Raw genomic sequence first — 15,418 nt, forward strand, 5'->3', positions numbered from 1 at the left:
AAAATTTATGTGGCAACAAATCCTTTAGAAATCATGGTCATTATTTACGGGTTTATTCAATTTTTACTGATCTTCAGCTACTACTTACAGTAGGTGTAGCAACCCCAGACCAAGAAAGAAGAGTCACAACAGTCTCTACAACCAAGTAGTGAATGCCTGTTCCACCATTGTTACCAGACACGATCAGCTGTAATATTGGCCCAATCCAAAACTTTGCATAGGGACGGAAAACCTAAAAACACAAGATCAAGTTGTCACACAGGTATATGAAGTGTGTACTATGATGCTCGGATAAAGTAGGTATACACATACTTTTACAATTAACATATTAAAACATATTTCGCATGAGGCCAAGGACCAATAAGTAATCTATCAAAAAGAGCTGCCTAACTACACATTTCGAAAATAGGAAAGGCTCAAAGAAAAATTTGGAGCACTCAACTAAACCAACCGTATGAACAGAAAAATCTTTAACCAATTAACATCACATTTTTTAACCATCTCATTAGGTTTTCATCCATTTTTATTTAGGTGTGAATTCTGGTAATACTTTACTCCTCTTTTCCACAGCCAGGCATTAGACAAGTCGCACATATCATGGATATGTATACACATATATATTGCATAAATGTATATGGTTTTAGGAGAACGTCTCTGTTTGGAGCTAAACACTTTGGACATTGTGGCGCTTCCTTTGGATTTTTTTTCTCTGCACCGCCTTACATTTATATTTTTATTTGTAACGATTTTACAATCAGTACCTTTGATATACTTGTGTGTGACATTTTTGTGCATGCTTTAGAGTTATTCAAATGTACTGTTAAAAATGAGAGGCTGTGTCTAAAGACAAAGTGGATAGCTAAAGTATAGTTAAATAAGAGGAATTACCGATGATATAATTAATTCCAACAATATTCAGAGAATTCCTAATAAGATAGAGGCCACAGAAAAATAATAATGACCATTAACCTGATGCAATATGGTTATAATCAGTACTGTACTCTTAATAACAGGTGTATGTGGTGCAAAAACCAGGAGTTAATATTTTTTTTATCACCTACTTCTTCAGTGTTAACAACAAGCTTGGAAATGAAAAGGCGTATGTTCAACGGAGTGGAGGGATTTCCTAGTTTGGAATGTAAAAAGGCCATCCATGGTGGCAGGTCTTCTGGCATTTTACCCTAAATGCAAACAGAATGGAGATAGCTTTTACAAATCTGTAAGGAGTCTGAAGGTACAGAGGATGCAGTAATGGACTATACACAGACCAAGGGTGGTGGGGATTTATTAAACAACAGAAACTCCACACAGGGAGAAAACGGAGAGACAATATTCCCTAATACAGTAAATTGCTAATGGGGATAACTTAAAGAACAAGGACAAATAAAACAGACAATTCAATTAATAACTTATCGAGTCATTAAGTTTTCCCAGTTTTTTGTGGCAAAATTAGGGGGGGTCGGATTATACACGAGTATATACGGTAATTCAATTGTGGACCTTATTATTATTTCAAGATCTATTATTTAACATGAGACAACCCCTTCAAGGCATCCAAAACATGCATTTTCTATACCTCCTCTACTTTTGGTGTGAAGTCATTTTTTTGCATGTGTTTAATCAGACCAGTCATAGGCGCCATGGATTCATGCTGATTTAATTCATCCATTTCAAACTCCATAATATCTTCTGGGGTCTGGGCTTCAGAGCTGCGATCCTGTCAGAACAGTGCTGAATTATAAAACATTCTTCATATGAAAATAAATTAAACTCCATTTAGACATGACAGAGAGGATATGTATTCCATATTGAACAAAAGACCAATGTACGGTATATTCATTTTCTTAACTCCTTCACGACATATGATGTACAATTTTGTCATATATTGTGTCCCTGCCTTTGATGAGGGCTCCCACGCTGAGCCTCATCTTTCCCAGCGGATGAGGGCTGATTTAATCAACCATCATGTGCCTTTAACGGCCTACCTGGCTTTTCTAAAGTGCACATATCCCTATATCCTGTGGGACCTGGGGTTTCTATTACTGGGCATAATGCACCCAGTCCCTACTTATGAATTAGTCAGCATCATTCCCGGAAGCTTATGGCTGATTTAAACATTGTTTTTAATAGAGTCAATGGGTGGCAATTATACTACCCAATTTTTCACAGATTCTGCATTTGATGTGACCATGTGCATATATGGATGAACTGTGCCCCTAATTATGTCATGGAAGGGTGGAAATTCCATATTCTAGGCAGACTTATATCAGGCAGGAGTAAATTTGATTCAACGGACTTACTAAGGCTTCAACCAAAATGTTAGGTTAGGTTAGAGTGCATCTGAAAGCCACAGTAATGTGATAAATGGACTGGTGGATAGTATGACTGAGGAATGCCAATGAGAAAACAAAGGTAACTATAGCCATGAGTGGAAGCAGCATTTTGACCTTTTTATTATAGGGCAGATAAACCCTTTGGCCTAATACTACAATCTAGTGCTTGTTAGCCATCAGTTCAGGTTGGGGAGACACTGACTGCCAGATTCAACCACTTTCTTACAGGATTTAAAAAGCAACAAAACAAGAAGGCAAATATGATGGCATTTCCACACATGATTGTTCACTCCCTTTTTTTTTAGCTCATTGAAAATATCCAAACCAGTGATTTGACACTAAACATTGTTTACTAACTGAATATATGATGACATGGACTCAATCAATGCTAAGTGAAAAATCATGGAATCATCATAAAAACAATACTTTATGCTCCTGGAGCACGTATGACAACACCACCCTACACCAAGCTGGCTCCAACCATCGCAAAGAGGCTGAATTTGGCCTTAATGATAGTAGGAAAGAAGGGGTTGGACAATGATCTGCTGCGGGAGGGCAAAAGTATCTTGGAGGACACAGAAAAACAAACATATAGACAAGGAGGTAAGAACATGTAGGGGAATGTACAGTATCGGTGTGTCTGTACATGAAAAAAAAAGTGAAGACGGCAGCATCCTGGATACACACAGAGCTCACATCCAGCCTATGTCACTGGGAAGGACACTACCACAAAAGAAAAATCTGAAGCCAGAATCAGGTGGTAAATTTTGCATATAAGGGCGTCTGAAAATGAATGTAGAAATGAGATGAAATCTGGAGGTGTCTCATACATAACTCAGCTCTGCTGTATAGATCTGTGAGGAGAGGACGGCATGTTCTTTCCCCCATGTGTTACTGCCTGATGATGACTGATCACGCAAAGGAAGAAGATCACGCCACCGGAGAAACGTATCTAGTAACGTTTTAGAACTTTTCCATTTCTTTTTTTACTTGCACCAAATTTTACTGTGAATAACCAGCATTTTTTGCCATATTTTCTCAAATCGATCATTAAAAAATATATGCTATTAATTAAAAAATTCATTTTAAAAATCATTGCACTCATCATCACATCATCCTGTGCTGCCGAGAACAAGGACAGTCTATGCACACAGAACCAACATATTACAAGTCATGAGAAGTGCGAGAAACCGGTCTACAAAGGATATTATTAAAATGCCTGCCCATCAGCTTCTATGTATCAACATGAATGTCTTAACGGCCGTCATTGGCCACTGGAAGCGCAGCCCAAGTCACATAAGGATACAGGCTTATCCCAATACCTGTGTTCTTCTGCTTCTCTGAGTCTTTACTGGGGCCTGGGAACTGTAAGAAAAACTCTGAACTCCAGTTGAGAAGTCAAACTGGCTCATTTCTTCACTTAGACTGCTATCTGCCATGTAAGACTGGGAAGACAAATACTGGGGCTCATCTTTAATGGGAAAAAAATACAGAAAAAAAAAAAGTTACATTACATACACCCCAGGGCCTTAACGTCTCAACCAAAATAAAGTTCACAAGAAATAAAAACATGATGCTTTATGAACACACACTGAACCGTTCGCATTTCAAAGAGCAGCTGCACGTTCTGATTTTTTTTTTTTTTTTTTGAAACATTTGACAGGATACTAAATACAACAAAAACCACATAAAAAATCATTTTGCATCATGGGCCGATGTTAGCATCATCTAAGTGAGATTTCAGCGTGACGCTTCTTTCATGTCCTCATGCTGGACATCACTGCAGGTGCGTACCTGAGGATCTCAGTATGTGCATAAACCTACGGCTGATTTGTCTGCACAATCACAGCCTCCGCTTACACAGGAAAGGTGCACTAAGATCTATATATTTACTGAGAGACAGAGTAAAGGCTCACGGTGAGGACAAGTCATCTTCAGCTCCAAGCTGTGATAACCATTAAAAGGTGAAGGTAACCTCAAACCTAAATGTCAATAATGAGCAAATATATTGGTATTCCCAGAACTTAAAAGGGAATAATTAGTCAATGGGGAGGGGGGGGGAGACGATTAGGACCCCCAATTACTCTGAGAATGGGCTTTGCAGTGCTGGAGCGAAGGTGTGCCTACTTCGCAAATGCTCAATTCATTTTCTATGGGACTTTCGGGAATAGCCTAGAACTGTACTCTGCCTTCTCCAGCAGTCACATAGAAAGTGAAAACTAAGAATAGAGGAGAACTATTCTATGGTAGTGTATAGCTTTCAATGCTGGGAATACCTCTTAAACCACATGTGTGTCATGGTGAGGGGAGGAGGGGAGGCATGTATATTACTAATTTTAATGCACTAGCGTAGAATAGGGAGGCAATATATGTCTTGTTAGTGATTCTCTACAGCAAGTAATAGCAAGTTTTGTTGTATACACAAACAGCTCAGCTACATCAATCAACACCCACAGCTCAGGAGCATAAGCACACACAAAATTCAGCTACATAAACACTACCACAGCTCAGCAACAAAGACACACAAAGCTCAGCTACATAAACACTACCACGGCTCAGCTACATAAACACAAACAGAGCTCAGCTATAAAAACACACACAGAGTTCAGCAACATATACACACACAGAGCTCAGCTATAAAAACACACACAGAGCTCAGCTACATAAACACACAGAGCTCAGCTATAAAAACACAGAGCTCAGCAACATATACACACACAGTTCAGCTACATATACACACAGAGCTCAGCTATATAAACACACACACAGCTCAGCTACATATACACACACAGAGCTCAGCTACATAAACACACGCAGAGCTCAGTTACAGAAGCACATGCAGAGCTCAGCTACATAAATATATGAGGAGCTCAGCTACATAAATATACGAGGAGCTCAGCTACATAAACACATGCAGAGCTCAGCTACATAAACACAAGCAGAGCTCAACTACATAAAGTGTAAGTCTTACTAAACACAGTTTGTTAATATATGTCTTATTTATGGGATCTCTTCTGTCACACAGTTTTTTGTATAAGTAAAAGCCCCAGTTCTAAAAGATACTGATGTACAAAAGAATAATACTGTTCTAGATTAAAAGTCACAATGAATTTATGGTGAACACTAAGGTAAAATTTGGTGGTGAAATAGCACAAGTCTGCTTTACCCTTAATAAACATTTTTTTTGTTTCTTTGAAACTCAATGCTTACAGATAAAGCCTAAGAAAAACCAGCAAGGAATGTCACAGTCCCACCGGGATTTGCTTGTATGCCACTTCTTATACAATGGACAAAATGTTTAATAAAAATGTACACAAAATTCAAACACCTGAATCCTCGTTTGTGTCCTCTCTTGCTTTCTTGCGTATAGAAAGATACTTTTTCTTTCGTTCCATTGGCACCTACAAAACAGAACCGAAAAAATAAAGGTAACCATCCAAGGTTTTTATTAAGAACATAATTATGTTTACCATGCATTGTAGAATTACTCGTCATTCAAATACACAAGAAAATGTTGCTGGATTATTGTATCCAATGCTGCTCTATTCTCCCTTTTCAGATTTTTGTTGGCAGCTTACCAAAGATGACAGACATGCAATGAGAATGACACTCGCCAATGGTTTTTCTGGCATTTAATTTGCTTAGTCAATATTATACAGTACAGCTTCAATGTCAATATTGTCTACGTTAAAAGTAGGTGTAAACAGGGTAAGTATAGCTAAATCAAAGTTTATCAACTAGCAACTAAAACTTTTTATCCACCTTGGTGTAATACTTAGAAAATGTAAATTTTCCTCACAAAACCATGCAAATCCCCCTGTCTCTTCATGTAATCGCCAGAAAGACTTGTTGCTGAGATCAGGTCTCTCTGAGGCCATACCATCACTCCCAGGACTCCTCCTTCTTCATTATGCTGAAGATAGTTCTTAAGGACATTGACTACATGATTGGGATCATTGTCCTGCTATAGAATACATTTGGAGCCAATCAGACGCCTCCCTGATGGTAAAGGAAAATGGGTAAGTATATGCCTGTATTTCTCAGCATTGTGGACACCATTAATCCTGACCAAATCCCCAACTTATGTTTGTCTCTGCGTTTCAGAAAACTGTCAGGAACGTCCAGCACTCACTCTTGTCTGCAGACACTCATTATTGGAGCGCTCTCCAGCCCGATTGGCCAACAAACTGCCTTCTGTTACAGCCAAATATTTCACATTTTCAGATCATCTGGTGCGATGTTTCTGCACCCTCAGTTCCTATGATTTCGTGTATAGTTGAGTCACGTTACTATGTCTCCATATCGAAAGTATGACTTTTTGGCAACAATTTTTTCCATGAAGACCACTTCTAGCCGGACTTCTATGAATAGAACATGAGTGCATCTGAGTTCCACTGGTCACTGCCAGTTTTCAGTAGATGGCCCTGGTGGACATGTTCTGGCTTGGAAGGGAAGTAAGCCTGATGTGTCTTATCTGCTGCACTATTTTGTCTTTGTCTGACCACTGCGTCTACGGTCCTCAATGCAAAGAAATGCAAGCAGATATCTATCAATCATACAATACCATGGGGGAGGCACTTGAATGCCTCCAAATTTATTCTGCAGCAAGACACCAACCCCAAACATACATCCAATATCATTAACAGCTATCGTGAGTGCAAACAAGAACAAGGAGACCTGGAAGGGATGACATGGCTCCACAGATCCCTGATATCATCAAGTATGTGTGGGATTATGTGAAGACACAAATGGAGCCTACATCCACAGAAGATCTGAGATTAGCTCTCAGAGATGTTTGGAACAACTTCTCGGCAGAGTTCCTTAGAAAACTGTGTGCAAGTGCACCTAGAGGAATTCAGGTTTCGAAGGTAAATATTGATTTAGATTTCTCGTGTTCGTTCACTTTGCATTTTGTTTATTGATAAAAATAATCTATTAGAGTGTTTATTTCTTGAACGCCTTCTCATTGTGCAGCATTTTTTCCATACCTGTCTAAAACTTTAGCGCAGTAATGTAAAGGTGGGATTAACCCTGACAAATTGCAGGGGACAATATCCACCAGAATGGATCCCCTGCTTACCATCAGGGGAATCTTTATGTCCAGAGCAGCAGGAGATTCTTCCCAGAAGGAGAGCTATTTGCTTTCAAACTGGGATAACATTTATGGATTAATCAGTCAGGGCTGGTGTTGGGGTAGAAGTGGGGCTCTAACTTGGCAACTGCACAGGGCCCCTCTCCTATTGGGGCCTCCATCGTTTACAGCAGAAACTGCATGAATAATGGCAGTTCTGCAATATCTGTGTAGTTTTCGATGCTGAGAGTGCACCAGGACATCACAATCTGACCAGACCGGCACAAGGCCCGTGCCAATCTACTCAAACCCAGACGTCTGGGCCCAGAGTGAGAGGCCTGCATGTTTCAGTGCGAGGGGTGACAGGCTGAATATACGTTGAGGACTGGATAGATAGGTGAGGAGTGGTGGGGCCACAGAGGTGAATGGTTAAGGGAGCATAAGAATTTGTTTTATTTGCTTTTTTAATACTTTGATGGCCTCTTTTACTGTTCAGTTTATGACTTTTGATAAATCCATGTGTAGCATAAACATTTATAAATGCTGGTAGAGCAGACGAGAGTTCACACGTGTAAAAATGTCGGCCAGTATATTATTGGCTTATGGCCCCTGTGCTGGGGTCTAGAAACAGGACTATTTAAGAAATTGGGAACTTGTTTTCACACCATAAGTCTAATTCATAGGGTCTGGCAGGCGCTTAAACGAATCAGGGGGGGTTGCGAGATTCACAGAATTTTCACCCATTTGGGATAACCCCTCTTTTCAAGAATTTAATCATATGGAAGGAATGGGAGAGTGGAGGGGAAAAGGCATTGGGTTGATAGGTCAGTTGATTCATAATGGGAGTCTTAAATCCTTTGATATGCTGCAGCAGGAATTTCAGTTCCCAGGGTTAAAGTTGTATCAATACAGACGGGTTCAGCACGCATTTCAGGCACAAAAAAGGAGAGGGCCTATAATAATTCAGACGGATCTAATGTTGAACTTTATACTAAATAACAATGGAACAAAGGGGGCAATATCCGAAGTATATGGTGATTTGCTACACACCTTTCTACTAGATTACCCTATTAAGGCCAGAGGGAAGTGGGAGGCTGAGTTGGGGGAAATAGACGATGATAGGTGGGAGTCTATCTTAGAATACGTACCCAAGTTATCGATGAGTGAACCTGGGAGATTGTCACAACTGTATGTGATAAATAGGGCCTATAGGACACCTGACATGTTATTTAAAGCTGGGTTGAGAACAGATTCTGGATGCCCTAGATGTTCCCAGTCTCAGGCGGGAATATTGCACATGCTGTGGCTTTGTCCCAGATTATTTGCGTATTGGGTTGTGGTGCTGAACCAGATCAGGGTGATTTATGGGTGTTCGATTCCCAGGGATCCAGTGGTTTGTGTACTTGGGTATGTGGAGGAAATCCTGACCGATGAAACTGCTAAAATGGCAATTGCTAGATTATTATTCATTGCGAGAAATGTGATTGCAAGGTATTGGATTAGGGAGGAACCTCCTACCAGATGAGAGTTTATTGCGCAAGCGAATCATATTGTCCAGCTCAAAAAAAGTATATACAGGTCCTTCTCAAAAAATTAGCATATAGTGTTACATTTCATTATTTACCATAATGTAATGATTACAATTAAACTTTCATATATTATAGATTCATTATCCACCAACTGAAATTTGTCAGGTCTTTTATTGTTTTAATACTGATGATTTTGGCATACAACTCCTGATAACCCAAAAAACCTGTCTCAATAAATTAGCATATTTCACCCGTCCAATCAAATAAAAGTGTTTTTTAATAACAAACAAAAAAACCATCAAATAATAATGTTCAGTTATGCACTCAATACTTGGTCGGGAATCCTTTGGCAGAAATGACTGCTTCAATGCGGCGTGGCATGGAGGCAATCAGCCTGTGACACTGCTGAGATGTTATGGAGGCCCAGGATGCTTCAATAGCGGCCTTAAGCTCATCCAGAGTGTTGGGTCTTGCGTCTCTCAACTTTCTCTTCACAATATCCCACAGATTCTCTATGGGGTTCAGGTCAGGAGAGTTGGCAGGCCAATTGAGCACAGTAATACCATGGTCAGTAAACCATTTACCAGTGGTTTTGGCACTGTGAGCAGGTGCCAGGTCGTGCTGAAAAATGAAATCTTCATCTCCATAAAGCATTTCAGCCGATGGAAGCATGAAGTGCTCCAAAATCTCCTGATAGCTAGCTGCATTGACCCTGCCCTTGATGAAACACAGTGGACCAACACCAGCAGCTGACATGGCACCCCACACCGTCACTGACTGTGGGTACTTGACACTGGACTTCAGGCATTTTGGCATTTCCTTCTCCCCAGTCTTCCTCCAGACTCTGGCACCTTGATTTCCGAATGACATGCAAAATTTGCTTTCATCAGAAAAAAGTACTTGGGACCACTTAGCAACAGTCCAGTGCTGCTTCTCTGTAGCCCAGGTCAGGCGCTTCTGCCGCTGTTTATGGTTCAAAAGTGGCTTTACCTGGGGAATGCGGCACCTGTAGCCCATTTCCTGCACACGCCTGTGCACGGTGGCTCTGGATGTTTCCACACCAGACTCAGTCCACTGCTTCCTCAGGTTCCCCAAGGTCTGGAATCGGTCCTTCTCCACAATCTTCCTCAGGGTCCGGTCACCTCTTCTCGTTGTACAGCGTTTTCTGCCACATTGTTTCCTTCCAACAGACTTACCATTGAGGTGCCTTGATACAGCACTCTGGGAACAGCCTATTTGTTGAGAAATTTCTTTCTGGGTCTTACCCTCTTGCTTGAGGGTGTCAATGATGGCCTTCTTGACATCTGTCAGGTCGCTAGTCTTACCCATGATGGGGGTTTTGAGTAATGAACCAGGCAGGGAGTTTTTAAAAGCCTCAGGTATCTTTAGCATGTGTTTAGAGTTAATTAGTTGATTCAGAAGATTAGGGTAATAGGTCATTTAGAGAACCTTTTCTTGATATGGTTTTTTGGGTTATCAGGAGTTGTATGCCAAAATCATCAGTATTAAAACAATAAAAGACCTGACAAATTTCAGTCGGTGGATAATGAATCTGTAATATAAGAAAGTTTAATTGTAATCATTACATTATGGTAAATAATGAAATGTTACACTATATGCTAATTTTTTGAGAAGGACCTGTATAATAAAAGGAATAGGATGGTTTTTTTTCAAAAGCTGTGGCAGCCATGGCTGGACGGGAATAATTGAGGGATTGTGGTACAATGATGCTAATAGTACAACATGTATGTAATGTTTATTCTCTTCTTCCCAAGAGTTGTATGGTTGGAGTTGGTCTTCAGAGGGGTGGGGGGGAGGGGGGGGGGGAGGGATTGTTTCTTGTTAAATCAAAAACACAAATGTACCGTGTTATTTGAGTGGATATTATTGTTTTTCCTATGCACAATAAAAAATATCTGATTTAAAAAAAAAAATGTCGACCAGGAAACACCAAACAACGTAAATGTTGTTGATCGCACTCGTTTAACGGCTTGAATTCAGCACATGTAAATTCAACCTAAAGGTTTCTGTATGGTGGTGCAATATGATAGCATTTGGGGCCCCACTTAACCTTTGCCCAGGGTCCCAATTTGTCTAAAACTGGCTCTGAACATAGGTTTTATTTGCTTGAAATTTTAGTACAAATTGATGCTTTGTTTCCCTAATAACTATCAATATGAAAGAACATATTACATTAAATATTAAAATGTAATTGATAAAATGTAGGTAGAAGCAGAGCGTATTCTAAATGCAGAATACACTCTATATCCATGGAGGAGGCTCGGCAGAGCTATGCTGGAAGCCAGCTGAGAGAGACGGCACAGCGTATGGAACTACAACAGGACGGATCAAAGGGCAACCACAGGGTAAATAGAGTCTGGAAGGTGATCCTGAGGGGGTGATATGTGGCAGATATAAAATGAGTTATGGCACAAAAAAAAATCCGTTAAGAAATCTCATGCACACACTGCAGAGAATATCTGCATAGTAAGATGACTGGCGCTATGGATTGGAAATTACCCCAGATTTCACCATTTACAATGATTTTTTACCAAATCATCTTACCTCAACTTCAATGGGAAAGGAATATTGGCGCTTAAGATCTATTATATTTTCAAGTATGAAGACATTCTAAATGTAAAAGGAAAAAAGAATAAGTGGTTGGATGAACAGGAAACAGCAAGCATGATTTACAAAATATCTACAAATGAATGACAACATTGCTAAAAGCAGAATATATGGCGCACAACACAGCAAACGATAAAGGTTAGAAATATTGCTACAAGTGAAATGGTTTTCAACAATTTTTTATTTTGCTTACAAGAAGTAAATCGTTTTTGTATCCTGTAATTACGCTATTTAATTTTTTAATACAACTTTTGTATCAAAACCTTGCAGTTTCAGGAACACTGCTTGCAGTATCTGCTTAGTGCACTGTCTGAGCTTATATGCAGACGTCTCCTAGGAAGAAAATAACACAACTTGCACAGAAAACAGAGAAAATCTCTCTTCGGTGATGCCAGGATCATCTAGTCATCCCGCCAGAGCCTGGAACAGGAGCATACTGTATACTGCTCCTTTATGCTGATGACACCTACAAAGAACAAGGAGTATTACCCTCATAAGTACATATGACGATTCCGTAAGGAGTGAGACGCAAAAAGAGTTTAAATCTACTATATAATTGTCTAAGGGTCACTTCCGTCTTTCTGTCTGTCACGGAAATCTCAAGTCGCTGATTGGTCGCGGAAAAACAGCCACGACCAATCAGCAACGGGCACAGTCCGGCGGCAAAATGGCCGCTCCCTACTCCCCTGCCGTCAGTGCCCGCTCCATACTCCCCTCCAGTCAGCGCTCACACAGGGTTAATGGCTGCGTTACACCGCGTTATGCTCGCGAGACCGCTACGTCATCATCTCGCGAGACCGCAATGCACTCTTGGGACCGGAGCGTTGCGAGGAGCATCGGTAAATGCCTGGGCTGGATCCGGGGGGCCGACGGAGGGTGAGTATATAACTGTTTTTTATTTTAATTCTTTTTTTTAACAGGGATATGGTGCCACATTGCTATATACTCTGTGGGCTGTGTTATATACTACATCTCTGTGCTATATACTATGTGGGCTGTGCTATATACTACGTGGCTGTGGTATATATTACGTGGCTGGGCAATATACTACATCGCTGTGCTCTATACTACGTGGCCTGTGTTATATACTACGTCTCTGTGCTATATACTACGTGGCTGTGCAATATATTACGTGGCTGGGCAATATACGTGTCTGTGCTATATACTACGTGGGCTGTGCTATATACTACGTGGGCTGTGCTATACACTACGTGGCTGGGCAATACACTACGTGGCTGGGCAATATACTACGTGGCTGGGCAATATATACTAAGCGCCTGTGCTATATACTACGTGGCTGCGCTATATACTACGTGGCTGGACAATATACTACGTGGCTGGGCAATACTACGTGGGCAGTGTTATATACTACGTGGGCAGTGTTATACGCTACTTGGCTGTGCTATATTTCTCTGCTGAATCTGTGCATCATGAATCGTGGTATGTGTTAAAGAGGGGGACCCACTGAGACTTTCGCCCGGGGCCCTCAAAAACCTGGAGCCGGCCCTGGCTTCACTAATTGGTCACGCCCGGCCGCAAACAATCAGCAACAGGCGCAGTCCGCCCGCAAATTGGCGCAGAATTTGAACCACGCTTCGCTAATTGGTCGCGGCCGGCCGGCCGAATCCTGTGTATAAATTGCATTATGCTGAAAACTTCATAAATAAACTACATACACATTCTAGAATACCTGATGCGTTAGCATCGGGCCACCATCTAGTATAATATAAAACTGTCTTTATTACATAAACTCACTTACAAAAGTCAATACGGTTTTTTAGCCCCAGTACAAAACACATGACGAGAATAAAATGGTGGGGGATAAAAACAGGCGAGCGTCACAGACTACCAAAATACCTCCGTAGATGTTTTTAGATAGTAAAAATGAAAGTGCAAAGCCTCAATAGAGAAAAGGTATATGCTGTTGTAAGTCAACAGCTCTATGAGGAGCAAAGAGACTGACCGGCATGTGCCGGACAAGACCTAAAGGGAAAGGGTATTGCTATCAACATAACATATAAAAGGCAAGTGCTTACCCATGTGGGAAGGGGAGAACCCGGTAGAGAGAATGCTCTAGCCCCGACGCGCATCTTTGTAGGTGTCATTTATTGGTGGAGTAGCGTGAGAGCTCTCAGCAAGGTCCCGGCCCTGGGATATACTCTTATGTGTTTCCAATATGTCAGGCATTGTTAATCATCCTTTATGCTGATGTAGGAACAGATCCTTTCTTGCTAGGCTGTCCCAAATCATGGCGCAAAGCTGCTGCCAATGTGACGAGCGCATTGTGGCTGCCAGAGTAATGCGGCATTCAAGTTTTAATTACTTGGAACATTAAAATTCCTGTTATGCCTCCGAACATTAGTACATCTTATGCCCTGGTGGAAATAAATCTGAATATTTGAAAAAGTAGTTGTGTTAACCATTTCACGACCTAGTGATTTTCCATTTTTGCTTCTTGCTCCGCTTCTTCCCAGAGCTGTAACTTTTTTATTTTTCTGTCAATATTGCCACGTGAGGGCATGTTTTTTGCGAGACATGTTGTACTTTTGAATGACACCATTGCTTTTACTATACTGTGTACTGGTAAACAGGAAAGAAAATCCAAGTGCAGTAAAATTGCAAAAAAAAAAAAAAGTGAATTTTTTTTTTGTCTTACTACACTATGTTCCAAATTATTATGCAAATTACATTTTTCTCTGATTTTCCTAAATGGTCGGTGCAAATGACAGTCAGTCTAATAAAAGTAATCACCCGTTAGAGTAAACATCGAATTTTATTGAATAAACCTCCCAATGATAACAGTATAATCTCCAAAATGAATAAAAACTTAAAATGCACTGTTCCAAATTATTAGGCACAGTAGAATTTCTAAACATTTGATATGTTTTAAAGAACTGAAAATGCTCACTTATGGAATTTGCAGCATTAGGAGGTCACATTCACTGAACAAAAAGCTATTTAACTCCAAAACATCCTAATAGGCCAAGTTACATGTTAATATAGGAACCCTTCTTTGATATCACCTTCACAATTCCTGCATCCATTGAGTTTCTGCTTGTATTTCTTCGCATGAAGACAGAATAGCCTCCCAGAGCTGCTGTTTTGATGTGAACTGCCTCCCACCCTCATAGATCTTTTGCTTGATGATACTCCAAAGGTTCTCTATAGGGTTGAGGTCAGGAGAAGATGGTGGCCACACCATGAGTTTATCTCCTTTTATGCCCATAGCAGCCAATGACTCAGAGGTTTTCTTTGCAGCATGAGATGGTGCATTGTCAGCATGAAGATGATTTTTCTCCTGAAGGCACATTTCTGCTTTTTATACCATGGAGGAAAGTTGTCAGACAGAAACTCTATATACTTTGCAGAGGTCATTTTCACACCTTCAGGAACCTTAAAGGGCCCTACCAGCTGTTTCTCCATGATTCTGGCCCAAAACATGACTCCTCCACCTACTTGCTGTTGTTGCAGCCTTGTTGGGACATGTTGGCCATACACAAACCATCCACTACTCTATCCATTTGGACCATCCAGGGTTGCTCAACACTTATCAGTAAACAAGAATGTTTGGAAATTAGTCTTCATGTATGTGTGGGCCCAATACAACCATTTCTGCTTGTGAACACTGTTTAAGGGTGGCCGAATAGTACGTTTATGCAACACAGCAAGCCTTTGAAGGAGCCTACACCTTGAGGTTTGAGGGACTCCAGAGGCACACTAGCTTCAAATATCTGTTTGCTGCTTTGTAATGGCTTTTTAGCAGCTGCTCTCTTAATCCGATGAACTTGCCTGGCAGAAATCTTCCTCATTATGCCTTTATCAGCACAAACACATCTGTGCTCAGATACAGTCACAAA

General features: G+C 40.6%; 1 protein-coding gene across 1 annotated transcript in view; it reads right to left on the reverse strand.

The window, feature by feature from the left end:
- Positions 1–15,418, reverse strand: part of PRKDC (protein kinase, DNA-activated, catalytic subunit) — a 384,813-nt gene that overhangs the window by 172,307 nt on the left and 197,088 nt on the right. Inside the window, exons 44-49 of the mRNA XM_077270465.1 lie at positions 11,499–11,564; positions 5,662–5,734; positions 3,656–3,804; positions 1,577–1,717; positions 1,062–1,181; positions 89–232 (exon numbers count right to left, since the gene is read on the reverse strand). Of these exons, the coding sequence (XP_077126580.1) occupies positions 89–232; positions 1,062–1,181; positions 1,577–1,717; positions 3,656–3,804; positions 5,662–5,734; positions 11,499–11,564 (693 nt within the window). The remainder of the gene's footprint in view (positions 1–88; positions 233–1,061; positions 1,182–1,576; positions 1,718–3,655; positions 3,805–5,661; positions 5,735–11,498; positions 11,565–15,418) is intronic.

Source organism: Ranitomeya variabilis, chromosome 6 (assembly GCF_051348905.1).
Source record: "Ranitomeya variabilis isolate aRanVar5 chromosome 6, aRanVar5.hap1, whole genome shotgun sequence".
NCBI classification, from domain to species: domain Eukaryota; kingdom Metazoa; phylum Chordata; class Amphibia; order Anura; family Dendrobatidae; genus Ranitomeya; species Ranitomeya variabilis.